The sequence below is a fragment of the Sinohyriopsis cumingii genome, chromosome 13, assembly GCF_028554795.1.
Source record: "Sinohyriopsis cumingii isolate HCF-2022 chromosome 13, ASM2855479v2, whole genome shotgun sequence".
In the NCBI taxonomy this organism is placed as follows: domain Eukaryota; kingdom Metazoa; phylum Mollusca; class Bivalvia; order Unionida; family Unionidae; genus Sinohyriopsis; species Sinohyriopsis cumingii.
The window spans coordinates 69,578,946-69,601,320 of record NC_142973.1 but is presented as its reverse complement, the minus strand read 5'-3'; the positions used below and the strand labels follow the sequence as shown (position 1 = coordinate 69,601,320).

The 22,375-nt window shown below is 35.1% G+C and overlaps 2 protein-coding genes across 7 annotated transcripts in view; one reads left to right on the top strand and one right to left on the bottom strand.

Annotated features, from left to right (window-relative positions):
* LOC149785793 (putative ammonium transporter 1) overlaps positions 1 to 16,158 on the top strand; it is a 94,017-nt gene extending 77,859 nt beyond the window's left edge. For all 4 annotated transcript variants that reach the window (XM_089979724.1, XM_089979726.1, XM_089979723.1 and 1 more), the window contains 4 exons: positions 1,367 to 1,461; positions 10,938 to 11,064; positions 11,397 to 11,531; positions 14,191 to 16,158. In XM_089979724.1, the coding sequence (XP_089835850.1) occupies positions 1,367 to 1,461; positions 10,938 to 11,064; positions 11,397 to 11,531; positions 14,191 to 14,324 (491 nt within the window). In that variant the 3' untranslated portion in view covers positions 14,325 to 16,158. The remainder of the gene's footprint in view (positions 1 to 1,366; positions 1,462 to 10,937; positions 11,065 to 11,396; positions 11,532 to 14,190) is intronic.
* The window catches only part of LOC149785792 (TAF5-like RNA polymerase II p300/CBP-associated factor-associated factor 65 kDa subunit 5L), a 105,927-nt gene continuing 99,708 nt past the window's right edge, over positions 16,157 to 22,375 (bottom strand). For all 3 annotated transcript variants that reach the window (XM_089979722.1, XM_089979719.1, XM_089979721.1), the window contains exon 15: positions 16,157 to 20,669. In XM_089979722.1, the coding sequence (XP_089835848.1) occupies positions 20,555 to 20,669 (115 nt within the window). In that variant the 3' untranslated portion in view covers positions 16,157 to 20,554. The remainder of the gene's footprint in view (positions 20,670 to 22,375) is intronic.

The following is a 22,375-nucleotide window of genomic DNA, read 5'->3' as shown; positions in this document are numbered from 1 at the left end:
TCATTATTTCTTAGTTGGCGCAGAAGAAATTGATGTTAACAAATTTTGCAGAAATCGTATATGAATATTGCGAATACCACTGCGGATTAGCCAGTAAACCAACCCCTACAAAAACGTTAGCTTTTTTTATGGAAGAATACTTGATTTAATGGCTTTTTTAAGTAGACTGTGTCTTTGTGACAATCCTAGTTCTTCTGTACGCATAGCCAAAAAATAACCTTATAGGAAAACAACCAGAGACATGTTATACCACACGCTTCTAAAACGTATACCAATGCAATACTCCAATCTGTAAGGCGTTAAACTGGTAACATGGAAATAAACACACATGATGTGCATTGTCCAGTATCCAAGGTGACACAAAGGTCTTGCTTACTGTGTCTGTATCGTCAAGATCTCTTTCACTTGCATATCTGGCAAATACGGAAAAATACATTTTCTTTCCCGCCTTTGGAAGAAAACGGGATCTTAAATTTTGCTTTTCCATTTAATCCTCCTCTTGTATTACCGTCCTTCCATCCGTTCGTTCATCCAACTTTCATTTCTGAACGAATTCTCCCCATGTTTTCCAAAATTTGTATCCATTTTAATACAGATGGGACCTTGGATTGGGTCATTATCACCATTCTTTGTCATTATTAAGCATATTTATAGCCCATGGTTCACGGACCCATTCACTGTCATTTCTACAAAATAAATCTCTCTTTTTACAAATTTAATTGCAGCTAAAACTGATGTACAGCCTGATATTGGTAAGATATCGACCAATTAGTATTGTCAGTTCTGCTGAGTTATATTGTCATTGTACTGCATCATCTTGTTGCGAAGTTATGGCCTTTGGTTGTCGATTTCGTACCTTTTCCTTTCCGCACGATAAATCTCTTAGTTCTCGTTGGGTTCCTTGTGCAACTTTTTACTGATGACAACTTTGTTCAGTTTGATTTTCAGTGTTCTTCATCATCATTTAGTTTAGGTATTGTGCCTGATTATTGGACCTAGCCATTTCAGTTTCTGTATAATGAGTCTGTGAATTATCTTCGGATTTCAAGACAATTTAATTTTCTTTATTCACGTAACCTCAGCGAACTTTTATTTTCAGGTGTCTAAGCCATCATTTTGTGGAGTTAATTCTACTGAATATTGGACCCAAAGATTTGAGTACAATAATTCCCGTAATCGTTTATTTGATTTTATTTCAAGAGAATACTTTCAGCAGCTGGTAGCGACCAACACCTAGCATGTGATAGCATTGGTCAGCGGTCAGGTATATTACATTTTGATTAATGTATGGGCGGAGTGGTCAAAATGTGCACAGCCAACCACAGCCGTACTTGCTTTTATATAAATAATACGCACTTAATTTCAGTGCATGTTGGAGGTGGCGTGTGGGGAGCACTGGCGGTACCTTTCTTCTCCTATGAATACGGAATCCTTTTCAAGTGGGACAAGAGATCGGGATACGTACGTAATAGAGCATATTCAAACATGAAGCGCTTTTTATATTGTTACGTCTCTTGGTCTGAAATGTGAAACAAAAAGAAAGTGAAATCCACAATTCAAGTAAAACCAACAACAATTTATTCAAGAGACACTTATAGTATAGTGAATTAAAATCCCAACTAGTCCTAAATTTCCTATCACAAATCTAAACATATATAATGTTCTGAATGAATTCCAAGAGTCTTGAATATCATGATATAACACAGCGAGGAAATCCAGAGTGGCTTTAAATGAGTTCACATTAGTAGTGTGTATAAATAAAAAAGTGAATGAGTAGTTAGAAATTCCAATGAATATTTTAAATAAATAATTCCTCTGGAATTATATTTGAATACAGCTGTAAAGTGTGATTGCCACAGACTGATCATAACAGGAAAACGTAAACACATTTTCACTTAACGTGGGTGCGAATCATTCCATTACAACGGAAAACTCCAATATAATTGTAAACATCACTGGGCCTTGAACTCAGATGCCACGTAAACACTTTGTTTACAACTTATTGTCATGTACAAAATATTTTGTTTACATTATCAATAGTACAACTTACAATCATGGACAAAAGTTCGTAATGGAAATATTTTGTTTACATTATTAATAATACAACTTACAATCATGGACAAAAGTTCGTTATGGAAATATTTTGTTTACATTATCAACAGTACAACTTACAATCATGGACAAAAGTTCGTTATGGAAATATTTTGTTTACATTATCAATAGTACAACTTACAATCATGGATAAAAATGAAGTACAAAATATAGATAAACAATAATATCATAAATTTGTTACTTCAAATTTGATCTGTATTTTTATATCGATGTTTTCTTTGACATATAAAATTAAAAATTGTATGGAAAATATTTTATGACAAGTATTACATTTGTAGCTATTTCATATGTACCTAACATAGAACATTTAAGATTTTTAAAAAATTAAACTTGAACATGTAAACTTGAACATTTCTTTTTTGATATAAATATTAGCAATATTTTGTGATATAAACAAGCTTAAATTTTCATCTTAAAAACAGTCTGAGATATAAAAAAAATCATTTTATGACAGAAATCATCAACACTGTTGAGTGCTTCAGTCCCCTCTCTGTTCCTGGGGCCATGACTATACCGACTTTCTTCCCTTCCATAGAATACTATGGAATATGAATAAGTAGTGACCGGTTGGGACTTTTCTTATATAAATAACATATATGTCAAGAAATATCCAAAGTAAATATCAATGGTAATATTATTTAGTGAATGCAATTTAAAATAATTGCAGCGTAAGAAACAATTTTGTGTATAATATTTGTACTTATTTTTCTGTCTTTAGTGTCCACAATTATGATCTGGAAGGCAATTTCATATACATATTAGAAATGCACTGACTAAAAATATTTCAAGATACAAAACTCGACTCTATTTTTCTGATAATCCCAAATAAGTTTGTGACATTTAATATTTAGCTTATGAAAACTGAATTTTGAATTCAGAAATAGAATATTCAATAAAAATTGTATTGTTAATATTTATTGTTTTACACCTTATTGTAAAGGCAACACTATTAATATAAACAAGTATAGAACACTATTGAATATTATAAAATGTTTAGCTGAGCTGACTGTAAGGTAAAATGAACTTATTGGTATGGCCCTGTTTCCGGCACACGTCGTCCGTTGTTTGTCAACAGCTCTTTTATTAACTACTTCTCAAAAACCAGTGTAACAATTACAATACAAATTTGGAAGGAGTCATCTTTGCACGAGGACTTTCAAGTTTGTACAAATGAAGTCGATCCGCCATCAAATATGGACCAAGTTAGAAACACCTTTTAACGACTTTTGTTTAAAAACCAGCATTCCTGCACAAAAGTCAAAAGTAAATGACGCCGATTCATCGTTTAATATGCTCGTCATTACTTACAGTATAAGACCTTTAAACGAATTCTCAAAATCTGTTAAAAAAAACAATGACCAAATCTGACAAAAGCATCCTTAATTGAAAGACACTAAAACTTTAAAATTAAATTCCGTTAAACTGAAGATTAAGACTAATCAGGTCAAAATTAGAATATCAGTTCTCACATATTTACTTCGAATAAGCCTATATTTCCTGTGCATGGCTTTACCGTTAATGTTTTAACACGCACTCATCACACAGCACGCATAAAATTTTGCCACCAAGACAAGGCAATTCAGGACAGACTTATACAAATTATTCCAATCACTTCTATAAAAAAAGCATCCAATCAACAGACCTTTTGCCAAATATGACAGCGAGCTTCTTACCCTGATGTTATCTGAAATTCATACAATTATGCAAATCTATGATACAATATGATCGCATTATTAAAATAACAAAGTGAATGAAAGAGAATAAAATCAACCAAATAAACATTGAAACAACGTTAGTTTAAAAAGTGCTCAGCATAATTCAACCACTGTTGACAGAGGGCATCACGGATTAAAGACCTTTCAATACGTGATCAATATTATTGATGTGCCTTTCGAGATGGATAAAGACAGAAAATCTAGAGAAACCGTGAAACATTATTTTCATAACATATCCAACCAACACCACTGAAAGAATTTTTTTGAAGAAAATGCATCCTCCTGTCACAGATTTCTAATTCAACTGCTCTAGCTGTGGCTGTTACTCAGTTTTGTCTTTAGTCATTCTTTCCATTATTCAGAGAGCTTCTAACTCCAACAACCCCCCCCCCCGTAACAGCCCAGTTCAGTTCTCGACCATGTACTTTCACCAAAATTTGTGGAAGACTTAGCCAATTGGTAACAGTGAAACCAGTTGATTTGGGGTCGTCAGGGGGGCATTGGTCAGGATCATTGTGATTGAAAGAAGTTTTTTTTGTTGCATAATAATATTGTTCTTGACCACATGGCTTGATTAATGTTTGCGGAGAGCTTGTACTTGAGGTAGGAAAGAGGCTTATTGACTTTGTGGTCACATTGTCAAAGTCAAAATCATGATGACTCAAAGACCAAACGATTACATTGATCGCACCTGTAAGGCTTTTAGTGGCCCACAGCAGCCACTGTACAGCCACTGTATAAATAAAGTATCATGCAGAAAATAAATTTAGAACAAAATGATATTGACCTATGAAATGTTAGCCTTTTTGATTGGGCATAAAGGACATTAAACAGTAAAAAAGGACATTGTTTCAAATGCAGGATTTTGTTGGTTGTCGTTTCCGGCTTTGAGTGATCGCCGGAAGTGACAGTCAGTATGAGCAAGTACAGTTCATGCTTCATTAATTTCCTTGATTAACCACTACAAATAAGACCTCGCATGAAATGCATGCAGTCCATCCTTCTAATACATACTCATTCACATGTGCAATACACAGTTAATCTTCTCTAAATATACAATTAATAACCATTAATATGGAAAGTTAGTACCTGAATAAATATAATTGTTCCCACTTTAAACTTTACTGGTCAGAAAAGACCCCCCCCCCCTCTCTCTCTCTCTCTCTCTCTCTCTCTCTCTCTCTCTCTATATATATATATATATATATATATATATATATATATATATATATATATATATATATATATATATATATATATATATATATATATCATAGGGAAATCTATTTGATCATGGGTTTAACACAGCTGCTTAACCAATGCAGGTCACAGTTACCTTATTTGGCTGTATGGGTGTAGTATTTACAGAGATGCACCCAGTTATTAAGTTTAATGATTCTAAGATAAACAGCTAAATTAACTTAAAATACAAAATTTAAAAAAGTCATTGAAACATAAAATACAGGTCAAAGAGACATCTTTTGTAATTAGGGCATACTACTCATCAAGACACATCCACTCACTCACGATTTTTAAGTAGGACAGTATGTACTTAGTATGCCAGCAACGCGTGCTAAAAGCAAGTACTTAACCAAAGTGAGATACAGATGAAATATAATATAAATATATAGTGAGAAAATCAGTGAGATGTATGAACATAGCATGTGTCAACATGTCATTCAAATCCCATGAATGGTCCAAGTTCAGAAGAAGAAAAAATCATTAAATTCTAAAGTTTATGAAAAATATCAGACACATTCAACCTTCAGATACGAAAAATGACCCACAAATGTAAAATAAAAAAATGTGATGAGGCAAACACTGCACCTTGCCTGGCTATGAATGTTATACATTACGGAAGTTGTATATATATATATATATATATATATATATATATATATATATATATATATATATATATATATATATATATATATATATATATATATATATATATATATATAATATCAGCAATAATTTTATTTCCCTTCAAATCAACTGAAGAAAATTCATAATGTATTGATGTCAATAACTTTCTGTTAGGACAACTAGCGAAAATGCCAAGAATAGACCATTTTTATTTGAGAAAAAATGTGTTATAAAAGTTATATTCTTAAATGTCACAGTTTAAATCCAGGTAATTGAAAATGGTTGAGTGAAATCCTATCAAAATAATTTTATTAAGGGTATGATTTTATATTGTTAAAATTAATATGAAGTCCATAAATATTTTCTGTTTACAGAGAAATTATTAAGCAAACAACAGAAATATACTGTGGATGATACAGACTGTTCAGCAACAAAAATCAAACCGAAATTTTTATTTTAAAAAAATACATATTGAATATATAGTGTGCTTATGAGACTTCAAGATTATATTAAATCGCAAAAATGTCAAACAGACGTATAATTTATGTAAGCTTAACTATGCCTTTTAATACTAAAACGTCATAGTTGCTGATGCAACAGGCAAGAGATTCAATATTTGCAACTTTTGATTCATCTACATAGCGAGAAGATAAATAAATTACACCCTTTCTAGCATTTATAAATAAATACCGTAACTTTCATTTCAATGTTATTTTATGGTTATATAATCAACCAGTTTTTGCTGTGCAAAGGAAAACCATCAGCGATGGAATAAAACCATAGTTCGACCATTTCTCTTGGATTGCGTGACGTGGTCACAACTCAAGAGCTTAAAAAGCATCAACTGACCTAAACTGACAAATGTAAAAAGTAGGTCACAAAGATGTTTTCTTGTTATGCAGATGTGGTACTAATAGAGATGTATAGGATTGTCCAGTTTAAAGATTCCAGCCTGAAAAGTGATTGAGAATTAACTTTAAAAAAAAAAACAAAAAAACGTGATCAAACTAAGTGAAGCATAAAACACAGGCCATGGTGATACTACTTCTGTGACGAGGGTTAGTACTCAGAGACATGCATCCCCTTTTCAATGCATGACATCCAAGCTAACCTAACAACTTGCTTACCTCCTACCGCAGAACAACTCGATAACTGTCTGCGTTCATTGCTTGACAAACATGCCCCAGCTACCAAGTGCAGAGTATCAATTCAAAAGTGTTCTCCATGGTATAGCAGTGTTAGGGACAAGCTTCGCACTACTAAAAGAGACCGTCGTAAAGCTGAGAGGCTCTGGCTTTCCACCAGACTCACTATTCATAAGCAAATCTATGAAGTCGCTAAAAAGAATGTCACAAATATAGTCCATGCAGCGAAATCAGCCCACTACACTACTAAGATCATGGAAAGTTCCAGCTGCAAAGAGCTCTTCTAGATTACTAACAAGCTAATGTCAAGGAACAAATCAACACCACTTCCAACTATCTTCTCTCCAGTCGACCTTCCGGACATGTTTGCAAATTTCTTCCGTGACAAAGTACAAACCATTAGAGATAAGCTTGACACCACAATTTCAATTGACTCGTCATCACCATACAGTTGGGATACAGAATTTGAGCAGCAACCATTAGCAGCATTTGAACCTGTCTCTATGGATTTCGTACGTACAATCGTGATGAAGAGTGCACCAAGGTCATGTGAACTTGATCCAATTCCAACATCACTGCTGCTTGAGTGCTTAGATCCAGTATTGCCTTCACTAACTGATGTTATTAATACCTCTCTCTCATCCGGGGTATTCCCATCATTTTTCAAAACTGCCACTGTAAAGCCTCTGCTGAAGAAACCAACACTAGACCATAACGATTTAAAGAACTACCGCCCAGTTTCTAATCTCCCATTCATATAAAAAATCTTAGAAAAGATTGTTCTATCCCAGCTTGTATCTAAATTCAAACTGTCTTTTTAGCAATGTACAATCTGCATATCGCCCTTGCCACAGTACTGAAACTACTCTTCTAAAAGTAGTTAATGACATTCTCTCTGCATTGAATAGCGGAAAGATTACAGTCCTCACCCTCCTTGATATGTCTGCAGCATTTGACACAATAGACCACGATATATTACTTCACCGTCTCCAGCATGTATTTGGCATTCATGATACAGCCTTACTGTGGTTCAAGTCCTACTTGGTCAACAGGACACAAACTGTATCTGCAAATGGAATACACTCCAGCCCAGTTGATATATGTTGTGGTGTTCCACAGGGGTCTGTTCTTGGACCTGTTCTCTTCATTCTGTACACTCAGCCGCTCTCAAGTGTCATAGATCATCATCCAGTGTCTCACCATTTGTATGCTGATGACACCCAAATATACAAATCTAGCCACCCAACTGAAGTTGATGCTACCATCCAAGGTGTAGAGAGGTGCATCTCTGATGTGAAATCATGGATGACATGTAACAAGCTGCAGATGAATGATGATAAATCTGAGGCCATTCTGATCACAACACAAAGGCTTTCTCATTCACATCCTTTACCTCAAACAATAAATATCAGCAACACCAACATCAAATTCACACAATCAGTACGAAACCTAGGTGTTACTCTGGACAGTACTCTCACATTGCACCAACATGTCTTGAACATATGCAAGGCTGCATATCTTGAGCTGAGACACATCAGCTCAATTTGCAAATATCTTTCAGTTTATGCCACTAAAACACTTGTGTGTTCATTAGTACTTTCAAGACTGGACTATTGTAACTCAATTCTGTCTGGTTCATCTCAATATCTGCTCCAGAAACTTCAAAAAGTTCAAAACACAGCTGCTCGGATCATACTTAGAGTACCACGATCAGAGCACACCTCCCCGCTGCTCTGTACCCTACACTGGCTATCCATTCGATCCAGAATCAAACACAAAATTTGTTCTCTGTGCTACTTTTCACTGTCGGACTCTAGTCCAACATACCTATCTGACCTCACCCATGTGTACACACCAGGAAGATACTTACGCTCCTCTTCTGACAATCGTATACTCATTATTCCCACTATGAAAACAAAGTCATATGGACAGCATTCTTTTGCATACCAGGGCCGAGCAACATGGAATGAATTGCCCACTGAACTTAGACACAAAGACACAGTGATCACATTCAAGAGGGCTCTCAAAACTCACTTATTTTGACTGCAAGAACAAACTTAAAGACCTAATAATGTTTCCTACCTGAAATATTCTCAGCATGTTTTTTAGTTTTTAATGTTTTTCTAATTTCATGGTGTTTGTTTTTGTAATAATATTATTATATGTTTTTTATCTTATCGGTGTTGTCTAATGTTGTAAAGCGCTTAGAGCTTCTAAAGATTAGGCGCTATACAAAGTCCTCATTATTATTATTATTATATAACGGATCAAAAGAAATGTTGGGCCTGTGCAAAATGCAAAACTTAACCCCAAGCCAGTAAAATGCAAAATATAGGCCATTATAACCATTTTTTGTTGTAAGATTGTGGTACTATAACAGTAATTAGATAAATGAACCCCTCCACCCACCCCAAATCTGTGTTGATACTGATGGACGATATGTGGGTCTGATGTAATCTGTTCATTAAACTGTGCAATTTTGCTGCATGCAAATCATTCCAGAACACACCTGCATACACTTTAGACACATACCGGTGTTTGGTAACAGCCATATCTAGCGCAAAATTCATAATGGTCACAGGAGAGAAGGTTGTGCTATTCCACGTGGATTTACAAATTGTCAAACATAGGATTTGCTCCGGAAATATATTATGTACATGTCACCAAAAGAACCCCTCAGCCGACTGCAGCTCCACAGCTGTGAGAAATACCAGTAAATGTATAACATGTACACCGATGTATGTAAAAAAGATTGACTGCAAATGTTGCAGGTTTTAATGAATAGGCAATATCAGCCCATAAACCGCCTGTCAATATCATCACCAGTGAAAGGCTGATTTTTTCGCCTAGCATAAAATCACATGGTTTGATGATTATAGCATGAATTACATTTGAAAAATAAATTCAAAGCTCCTAAGTAAAATGGTAAATATATTTATTATGTGTACTAATCAAAATGCACATCCTCAACAGGATTCAGGATTTGCAGGTATAGCAATATGTATACATAGTGAAAAAATAAAGCAACCTTTGTCATGAGAGAAACACAAAAGCTTTGCTCATAAAAATGAATAATGTACAATATGTACTTAATAACACCTCTTCATCTCCTAATGTAAGGAGCTAACAATGGATTTTGCACAATAGTGTTTATTTTATATTAGGTTCCTGACCAAACTTGGTGGATGGCTTCCATATACAGTAAGAAAGAAACTTGTATATTTTGGGGCCTAAAGGCCTAAAGGTCAGTGGTCAATGGTATTGAGACCTGATAGTCGTATCTCCAGAGTTAACCATGTCCTATTGCTGCCTACATAGAGGACAATAAAACACAGGAATAGAAATGTACCGTTTGTTGTACTCGTGTTCAACTATTGTCACCAAACTCATACTGGGGTTGAATTTAATCAAAGTAAGTAGAGCATGAAATATGGGACATAGTTCACTTACTGTCACCAAATTCAAACTGAATTTGACAAGGAAAGTATGTCACGCAATACAACTCATTTGATGTGACGTTCTTTTTGAGGTTTATTCAAAATGAAATTAAACACATCTGGGATTTCAATTTTGTTATCCTATTGCATGTCAACTTTTTATGACAAGCCACTAAAGTGGGACTATTGTCTGAGCTCCTGGTCAAAACTGACTGGTTCCTTTTCTGAGATCACTAATTAATTTCTCATAAATGTAGGCTGCTCATCAGTCTATTCTAGTTAGTATGTTTACAAATTCAAAAGAAACTTTTCAACTGTTGGAGTGTTAAAGTTTTAACTGAGGACAACTATTCTTTGACACTAATGAATTGTTCCAGAGTCACTGATTTCCTGTAAAAACATTTATCTAAATATATTTTCTTTAGTGGTTTAATTAAAGTCCAATATCTAGTTCTGCCTCACTTGAGAATATGAAAAATATATACTTTTTCTTAAGGTCTTGACTCATTGAGGCGGGGTGGTTGTGAATCCGTACACATATGTGAGTGCACAAAAGACAGAAACATTTATGATCTAAGTTGCTCATGAGAAGTTAAAATTTTGTATGTAATTTAAGTATCTCCAAAACAACACATGTATATTTTTTTCTCTAATTTCAGCACCTAGCATGGCAACTGGCTGGAATGGCATCCATATTTGCCTGGACTTCCTCACTCTGCTTCATCATGTTCTTTACTCTCCACAAACTGGGCATACTCAGAGTGTCCTTTGAATATGAGATCAAGGGTGAGAGAGAGAGTATATTAATCCAATTTACTTTGCTTTTCAGTATTGGTTTTTATAACAGTATTAACTTAGTCTGATGCTAGTATGTGAATAAGGTACAACAAATTCAGCAAAATCATGAGCATTGTTTGTGTACATCGAAGACGCATATTATAAACATATGTTTTTATGAAAGCACTTGCTTTGCACCTACACAGTCTTTGGTTTGAGATCCAGTTCTGACATGTACATTATAAAGTCAATGGCTATCCAGGAGTGATGATTTATTCCAAACTTTCCACTTTCTGAAGCAAAATTTGATGCCTCTGTTTTTATCCCGGTTTCTTTTGCAGGTCTGGACATTCCAAAACATGGAGAGGCAGCATACCCTGCGGAGTCCTACGGTCATGGCTGGGGGGAGAAAGGCGACGCCCTGGCTGGACTGGTCAAGTCAGCAGTCTCTTCATCAGTAGTCTTTACCAACAGGGGTAAATGACATCATCATCATCATCATCATCATCATCACATGAAGAATAAGATGAAAATGGAAAATAATAAGATGAATCCTAATCTGATTTTATTATTATAATTAAGTTATACCTTTTCTTTACCATGGTATCATCTTTGGCCCGGTTTACTTTCATTTCAGTAGTGAGTATTGAATACATAAAAGCGAGTATTCAGCAAAGAAAAGTAAGTATCGAGCTCAGAAAAGCAAGTAAGTTCAGAAAAAGCGATTATCAAATTCTGAAAAACTAGTATTAAGTCAAGTCTACAAAGGTGAGTATATATAAAAGCAAGTATAGATTTTTAACAGCTAGTTTTGAGTTGAGGAATATGATAAGCTTGTAGCAATGATAATGGTCGGTAGTGGGGTGGATGCATACAGGTTCGATTTAGTTACTTTCTTGTTTTGCATCATTTTTCATCGGATATGCAAAGAAGTAGTTTAAAATATACAAATTATAACCTAGAGTTAGCCAAACTAGCATTTTTACTATCAACTTTTTGACACTTTTTGCCAAATTCAATGAAAAATGACTGAAATGACAACTGAAAATGAGGCTGATTGTGTCACATGATATCTATAATATATGCACAGTATATGCATGAAAACGAGGCTGATCATGTATCCACGGTATATGCAAGGTATATGCATGGAATGGTGTTTAGCTACTAAATTGAAGTTTGCCTTGTAACACTGCGAACCCTGTGTTGTTCCAAAAAGTACAAGTAAAGAATTTGCTTTTTCCCTCAATGAATTAGTCAACATCCTTTGCACGAAGACATTGTGAATAAAAGATCACAGCAAATGCAATCAACATTGAGTGCGATGTAGTTATCAAAGCATTCAGTTTTCTCAATTTGGAATGGTAGCACCAAATTTAGAGTTGTGGTGGCAATGGTATCATCCAACCAAAAGGTGGCAACCCACACTGAAGTGTTTGGATCAGCCACGCATAGTCAGGTTGTGAGAAATCTGGGTAATTTTATAAACAGATTTTATGGACATCAGTATAGTCATGTGAGAAGAAATCTGAGTAATTTTAAATACAGATTTTATGAACATGTGAAGTCAGGACTGAAGAAATCTGGGTAATTTTATAACCAGATTTTATGAACATGTGAAGTCAGGACTGAAGAAATCTGGGTAATTTTATATACAGATTTTATGAACATGTGAAGTCAGGACAGAAGAAATCTGGGTAATTTTATATACAGATTTTATGAACATGTGAAGTCAGGACTGAAGAAATCTGGGTAATTTTATATGCAACTTAATGGACATCATCATAGTCAAGTTGTGAGAAATATTGGTAATATCATATACCGATTTTATGGACATCAGCGTAGTCATGTCGTGAGAAATATTGGTAATATCATATACCGATTTTATGGACATCAGCGTAGTCATGTCGTGAGAAATATTGGTAATATTATATACAGATTTTATGGACATCAGCGTAGTCATGTCGTGAGAAATATTGGTAATATCATATACCGATTTTATGGACATCAGCGTAGTCATGTCGTGAGAAATATTGGTAATATCATATACCGATTTTATGGACATCAGCGTAGTCATGTCGTGAGAAATCCTGCTAAACTTTAACCTCCTATCTTAAGTACATGACTAAGAGTAGAGGAGTTCGTGATAATAACTGCAAACGAGGTGAAGATTTATACTGGATTTTAAAATATCATACATATTGTTGAATGATGTGAATTCTTCTGAATACTAAAATCAATACTGACTTATGATATATACAATAAAAATAAAATAAACAACTGCATGTTACACTTTAAGTGTTTTCCCTACTGAATAATGCAGATGTAAATATGTCACGATGTATATGCATTTAACCCCCTTTTAGATATTTCTGTGACACCATCTGTTTATTATGTATTTTTATGACATGCATACAATCACAATTATATACTTTATTTATTTATCCATACTCCACTCAAAACTCTTGGCACTGTTGACAAACTGAATTACTTTGTCTTACACAGAAGAAAAAAGACTGCCCTTTCACAGCCTCTTCACACTACTGTAACTTACATTTGCTAAAGTAAAGGCTTTGTGGATGGTTAATACAAGATTCTACCTTTTAGAAGTGTAATTCGCATGCAAATCAAGTAAATGACTCAAAGCTCAAACAGTAATGATCAGCAGACATGCACTGCAGAAGAATTCATCTTCTAGACTTCATAAAACCTTTTCCTTGTAAAAATATGTGAGCTATCATCTTTCATTGCTAAAAGTAGCTAATACACGATGAAAAATTCTCTGAATGTTTGTTAATTACTATATATAACGTTCCACACACAAGATGTATCATTAATAGTTTCTTGAATTTTTATCAAACACATACACCACACATGTTGAATTATTATTGATCACATATACCAGATATAACATGTTTATTAACAGTCTGTTAAATTGTTATATATCACTTCAACCCACAAGATGTGTCATTAAGTTTGTTGATTATTACAGATAGAATAAATCACACAAAACCTGTTGATTATTATAGATCACACACACCACCCAAGACATATCATTAAAGGTTTTTATATGGCAATTGTTATGCATTTGAGTATGGAAAAAAATGCACAGGCTTCAAGATCATACATTTTTTGCAGATGTCCCGAAGCATATTATGGGTGTGCAAGCTGCAGTGAAAAACACAGAAAATCCAGAACTTGATGCCGCCAAAAGGAACTCCTCTGTCAGTTCTCTATCAGGATCAATAGACACCACTGTCACAAATTTCTAATGACAGGATCAATAGACACCACTGTCACAAATTTCTGATGACAGGATCAATAGACACCACTGTCACAAATTTCTGATGACAGGATCGACAAATATACACAATTCTCTAAGCTCCATTTATAAATAATTACACTGTTGACATCCATCATCTATCCTTATATCAAATGCTTCAAAAAGTACTCTTGCAAGCATGTATCCAAATTTGTACTTAAAATTGTCTACCATATTCAATCTCTCTTTCTCACGGCTGCTTTTTATTTCTTTTGAAGTGTCCACTTCTTGTGTGATCCTAATTTAATACGTACATTTTCCTAAGGCTTTGTGATGATATATTTGAATAAAGATGATAGTACATGTAGTAAGTACCAGTACTCAACGTCGGGATGAAATATAGTCCAAAGTGAATACATTGCTTATAAGAATCTCCAAGGCATGGTCAGGGTAATACAGACATCAACAGAAATATGTGTGATGTTTATGTATATGTGATTTGGATTTTTAACCTAGCTTTTAAAAAAAATCAGTCATATTGCTACAATGTCTGTAGTGTGGCAGTTTATAGTGATGTCTAGCACTGGGGCATCATGCCGCAGACATGTAGCATAATGTCCCACCCAGTCACATTATCCTGACAAGTCCTAACACTAACCTCTTAATGCTGAGCATCTACCAAGACAGCTGTTAGTACCAGTCTTTGGCATGACTTGGCTGGGATTTGAACCAGTGACCTCCTGCATCCAAGGTGGATGCTCTAACCACTAGGCTACAGTAGTGGTCAAAATATCATGTACAAGTGTACTGGTTTGTATGGCTTTGTATATCTGTATGTGTGATGAGGTAATGTTGAGGTACAATCATTTGAAAAAGGAGGTGACAGTAATATGGATATATGTGAATTCTGAGGCATTTAATTGTATTCTACATTTCTGGCCATACTACAATTATGGCTTATGGAATGATGTCCAACCATCCATCCCTCTGGCATCAATTCTGAAGTTAGGGTTTGATTTTAGGTCCTTTCCTCAGGCCTATTGCTCATATAGTCAAAAAACTTGGTATGAAAATGTTTCATGACTACTACAGCCCCTAGTGAAAACTAGGTTACTATGGCCTTTATTTGCAGCTTCTGTGATCTGTGTTAATACTGGCATCAAAGACAGAATCTCTAAGACAAGAGTAGTATTCAAGTTATTTGCTCACTCTATTGTGTTTCAAGTCAAATAAGTTGGTTAGTGAATGTTTCATAATACCCTTTAGTTAAAAACTTGGAAACTATGACCTATATTTCACTTTCCTGTGATCTGCATTTCATACTCCAGTGACCTGCAATATCTTGAACACAACTGCATGCACAGCAATGTAACAGGGTACAGAGATACATCATAAACACCATGTGGAACTCTTTTGGGGGGAGCAAGTAAAATGATGTGTTCAAAATTTCTTTATAAAAAGGGACATTTGTAATTTTGTAAAATTGTATGAAAATTTTCATTCCAGACAATTAGCAGTTTTTTTTATATAGATTTTGTTCAGCCATGTCAGAGTTTTGTGAGAGTTTCATTGTGTCCCATATTTTTTTATGGTTGCATGAATACTGCAACACACCTTACACAATTATGCTATACAGCCCTAACCATATAGATGGAAATCCATTGGAAATGAACTCTTCCAATACATAATTCTAACACAGTCTTAATTAGGGTCAGATCAATTAAATTATCCATGTATTTCTTGTAATACAAAATGCACTGTATGACTGATGCACTTTTCTCATTCCAGGATGTTAATTGTAGATGAATTTCAATAAATTTAAAAATATAACAGAAGATCCAAAATTAGTACAATTCTTTTTATTTTGTGACATGTACCCAACAAAATTTACGCAAGAGATGTAGGTATTAATCAGTATTCATGAACATGTACTTCTGATGCATATTTAATGAATGATTACTGAAATTAAGTACTTATTAAAAGTACAACATGCAAGTTACTGCTAACTGCATTCTACTGTAACATTAAAGATGACATGATGACAGTAGCATAAATGTCTACATTACATGCAAGTAAAGCTGTGAAATAACATAACAGAGAAACCTGCTACAGTATCATGGTCAATGACAATACAGGGAAACCATGCTATAGCATTGTGGTCAATTACAATGCAGGGAAACCACACTACAGCATTGTGGTCAATGACAATACAGGGAAACCATGCTATAGCATTGTGGTCAATTACAATGCAGGGAAACCACACTACAGCATTGTGGTCAATGACAATACAGGGAAACCATGCTATAGCATTGTGGTCAATTACAATGCAGGGAAACCCCACTACAGCATTGTGGTCAATGACAATACAGGGGAACCCACTACAGTATCATGATCAATGTCAATACAGGGAAAACCTGCTAGAGCATTGTAGTCAATGACAATACAGGGAAACCCCACTATAGCATTGTGGTTAATGACAATACAGGGAAACCATTCTATAGCATTGTGGTCTATGACAATACAGGGAAACCCCACTTTAACATTGTGCTCAATGACAATACATGGAAACCCCACTAAAGCATTGTGGTCAATGATAATACAGGGAAGTCCTGCTATAGTACTGTAGTCAATGACAATACATGGAAACCCCACTATAGCACTGTGATCAATGACAATAAAGGGAACCCCTGTAATAGCATTATGGTTAATACCAAACAGGTGAACCCCGCTATAGCATTGTGGTCAATGACATTACAGGGAACCCTGCTATGGCATTGTGGTCAATGACAATACAGTTGTTGTTGTTGTGGGGTTTAACGCCATTTTTCAGCACACAATAGGCTATACATGGCGGCCAGTATTAATGGTGGAGGAAGAACCCGGGAAAACCCCGGAAAGAACCACCAACCCACGAGAAGCTACTGGCAAGCTTTCTCACATACCCACACTGGCTGAATCCGAGACTCGAACCGGCACAGACAGAGGTGAGATGGCAGTGATCCGTAACGGAGAACGCTTTAAACCACTCTGCCACTCGGGGCCCCTCAATGACAATACAGGGAAACCTCACTATAGTATTGTGGTCAATGACAATACATGGAAACCCCACTATAGTATTGTGGTCAATGACAATACAGGGAAACCCTGCTATAGCATTGTGGTCAATGACCACATAGGTAAACCCCACTATAGCATGATGGTCAGGGTTCAGAAGTCTGATCATTTAACATAAAACAAGTCAGTTAATAGATGAAAATATTGCACTCAAATTTTCTATGATATAAAAGAATGGGGGTGGGGATGGGCACAAAACTAAGAGCTTAAATGACACAATTGCTGACTTGAAAATTAATACACATCTCATGAGAATTAGTGACAACACAGTAATTACATATTTTATATTTAAAGCACATGTGCTCACCGACCAATCTACTTACAAAAATAACATTGAATCAGTAATAACTTCCCCAAAATTGTGCATACAAAAACCATAAGTGTAAATATCCCAGCAGTGATCCTGATTTGTCTGTAATCAATGCATAAAATTTATTTCTATAAAAAAATAGAAAGAAAAATATAACACAATTACATGTATACATGTATCAAAGTCATTAAGCAGTGTTTGCATATGTCAAACCTTTCAAATTTTTTGTACTAGATTACAATTAAATCCAAATACTAATTCATACTAAACTCACACAAACATTACATACATACATACATACATACAGACATGCATGCATGCATGCATGCATACATACATACATACATACATACATACATACATACATACATACATACATACATACATACATACATACATACATACATACATACATACATACATACATACATACATACATACATACATACATACATACATACATACTTACAGACATAAAATATATTGTACCACTTACTTAGGAAGAGACATTAGGAATGGGGCTTACATTTTTCCATATAACTGATTTTCTTTTCTATCAACTGAATCATGCAAAGACTGATTGACAACATGGCCAAACCATGTCTGCATAAAGGCAACTTGCATTCAGTGATTTTTAAAATGTTTTTACAAAGCAGTATCCAATAACATTTCACTGTGGATTAACTTTGATGATTGGCAATTACTTCACTAGATGGGTAAGTTAACTGATCTAACCATTCAGGTCATAATCTACTTCAGCAACAATTTGTCTGTGCACAAGTATGCATGCCAGTTGATTATGAGAGCATTAGTGGGACAGTGTTTGCCCTGGATTGTACAACAATTGGGCAAACAACAACTGTACTCCATGCACTGAAGAGAAATACAAAGAGACAATTTGGAATTACTTGCTTTAGTATTAGATGTTTAATCCAAATAAGATTAACAATTATCAGCTTTTTGGAACAGCTGACATCTTTTATAAATAACAAACAAACAATAAAAAGGAGTGAATAATGACTGACATATGTGAAATGAACATTAAAAAACATTAAAATCTGTATTAAATTAAAACCAAAAGTTGTAAGATTATTTTTATCAAGAACATATACATATACCAAAATCAAACACTCATTTATTTTGGTAATACAACTACAAATTCAATAATATGGTGGGTGGGATTTGGAGAAGAGACTTTAAAAGTCAGGTCTGTGTTATATTTCAATACAGGTCATAATTAAGTGCTTTAAAGCTGGGTTTCCCTGTATAAACAGATTGTCATGGACAATTCACATGTATAGTGATATTTTTGTTGCAAGATAAGGTAGCTCAGAAAAACTGGTTGAAAGTCAGCAATCTGCTTTTATCTCATAGTTAATTAGACACTGTACGACTCCCTTCTGTCAGTTTACATGATGCAGTACATTCTTTATTCTTCTGTCACATCTGGGAAATGTTCGTGTGTGGCCATGTGTTCTGAAGTATATTTCTTAAAATGGCTTAATGTACACTAATGTACACATGATATGTACACAGACTCCATGGTTCTACTCACATGCATGCATACCAATTCTGATGCAATGATTTTAGCATAAAGACCTCCTTCCATCACCACCCCACTGTTGGGAAATGTTCATGTGTAGTCATTTAACTGTCCAAGCTACTTTGTCCTGAACCGATTTCTTTACGTGGCCTACCAGCAGATATGAATCACACAGTCATTTTCTTTCCAACTAGTTGTCAAACTTCAGATTCACAGTTGTACCAGTTTTGCTGCCATGATAAAAATTCTGACTCTAAAACAAGCCAAACACTAACTAAGCTTATCTCTGTGTTATCACATAAGGGTAGAGAATGTGAGTCATATAATGGTACCCACAAGAAAATGATTAAAATCAGATCTCCAATGTCCTGCATGAACATCTGACAGTGACGCTTAGGAGTCATATTCTGGTGGCCTATGTTATTACCATAATTGCTAATTTTATCAGCCAAAGTCTTACAGTTTTGCATCTGGGAAAATGAACAGTACGGCTGATGAGGATCAATGTGTGCCAAAGGATCTGATTCACTTTCATATTTCTGAGAGCTGCATTTCCATTGGTTAATGCAAAGGTCACCAGAACATGAACCCCTAAGCAGTCGCTTTTAGATTTTCATGTAGGACAGTGGAGATCTGATTTTAATCAGACTGACCCACAGTAGGACAGTGAGTCACATAACTGTACCCTCTAGGTAAGAGTGAGTCACATAATGGTACCCACATGGTAACAGTTGGAGTCCCATAATGATTCTTACAAGGTGACAGTGAGACACATAATGGTCCCCACAAGATTATAGTGTGAGTCACATATTGGTATATATAAGGTGGCAGTGCAAGTCACATAATGGTACCTCTAGGTGACATTGTGACCTTTGTCTTCATTTAGATGGGTCATGTTAAGCCTTTCAAGTAACTTTTCCAGTGTTTTTCCAATTGGCTCTGTCCAACTCCGGTCCTAACTGCCTACCAGGAGATACCATACTCATCTTACCAGCTCTTGTTTGACATTGGGCCATTCTTGGATACATTCTGATTGCTTACTTCTTTACACAGGTAGTGGTACAACTTTCTGATTGCATGATCTCTGATACATTCTGAAGACCCACATGTAACTGGGGAAAGCCTGTCAATATTCACATAATTCATTAGCCAATATTAGTCTTTACTTCAGTTACACTGCAGATCTCATGAGCATTTGCAGGCCTTGTCCAGCTGTCTCCACTGTGTGTTTATACTGACATAACTGGACATCACCTGATTCTGCCAGCAGTCTTCAAATGGCACCAGCTGCCCACAGCACACTGTACTGGGAATAATCTAGGAAGATGACAGAGGCTGATTTCGTAGGGAATGCACACAAAAGCTCAGGGGAGGTGTGCCCTTCTAGACTGAAATGAGAACAACAAAGGTTTTCTGTTATTTTCAAACAACAAAGAACTTTAGTTCTTGCAAAATTATGATGCTGATATCATTGCCTCTGTCTGGGCCAGAAATAGTGAAAACTACACCCCCCACAACCTACTGACACAAACAAGACATAAAGGTTAGGATCAGGGTCACGGTTACAACTGCCTTGCATCAGCATTAAATGAAGCATATTTACATGTAATAGCATGTCATTGTTTCATGAAATGAACATCTTTACATGTAATAGCATGTCATCATGTCATGAAATGGAGCATATTTACATGTAATTGCATGTGATCATGTCATAAAATTAAGCATATTTACATGTAATAGCATGTCAACATGTCACAAATTGTATCATAAATACATGTAATAGGATGTAATCCTATCACAAAATGAAGCTTATTGACATAATAGCATGTCATCATGTCAAGAAATGAAGCATATGTACATGTAATAGCATGTCATCATGTCCTAAAGTGAAGCATATTGACATGTAATAGCATGTCATCATGTCAAGAAATGAAGCATATTTACATGTCATCATGTCAAGAAATGAAGCATATTTACACGTTGTAGCATGTCATCAAGATTCTATATAAGGAAGTGTTCTCCATATCATTAGTCATATGATATTTGTAATTTTTGTACACCTAGCAAAAGATATAGTGTTATTCAGCTGGTCCATCCATTGGTTACCTATTTCATTTCCATGCAGAAACTTGTATTTTATATCTATGTTTACCAAAAATGTGATGACTTGCATATGGAGTAAGGAAGCAGCTTACTGATTTAGGGGTCAATATATCAGTAACTGCAACTGACAGAAATAAAAAATAGTTTCCATACAATAACTCTAGTTTAACATCAAAGACCCAGACTAAATTTTATTTGATGGCTAGCACTTGGAGTAAGGAAGAAATTAATTGATTTTGTGGTCAAAGGTGAAGGTCACTGGCTAGAAAAATGTTCTCTGCATGAAAACTTTGCTTTTTGACTGTGGATTAATCTTTGGGATTGAAGTCTACCAATTTTGGAGGTCAAAGGGTTAAAGGTCAATGTCAATGTGACTGAAGTAAAAAAAAAAAAAAAAAGGATTTTTGCATGGTAACTTTAATTCTGAAGCATATACCTTGACCAAAGTGTGTGGTGGGCTTACATCTGAATTAAGGATGAGACCTACTGGTTTTTAGGTCAAAAGGTTAAAGGTCATGGTCAATGTGACTCGATGAATAAATGGGTTTTGCACAGTAGTTTTTGTTCTATATTGTTTTGTGATTAAACTTTATGGTTTGCATACACTCAGAGAAAGAAACAGATTTTGGATTTTAAAGGTCCAAGGTCATGGTCTAAGATGAAAATACATTGGTCCCTCACTATAAAACCTCTCTTTATTCCACTGCCCATCTTATAAAATGAATAATTTCATTGATCCAGTTAAATTAGTTTGGTTTGGATTTGTAGGGTTTAATGCCATTTTCAGAACATGATAGGCTATGCATGGCAGCCAGTACATCTGGTGGAGAAGGACCCTGGGAAGAACCACTTACCATGGGAAAAGAGTAGCACATTTTGTCACATATCCACATTAGTCCAACCGAGACACCAGCTTAAGTGGACAAAAGTGAAATATGTGAGTGGACAAAGGTGAAATATATGAGTAATCTGAAAAGGCAAGCACTTTATA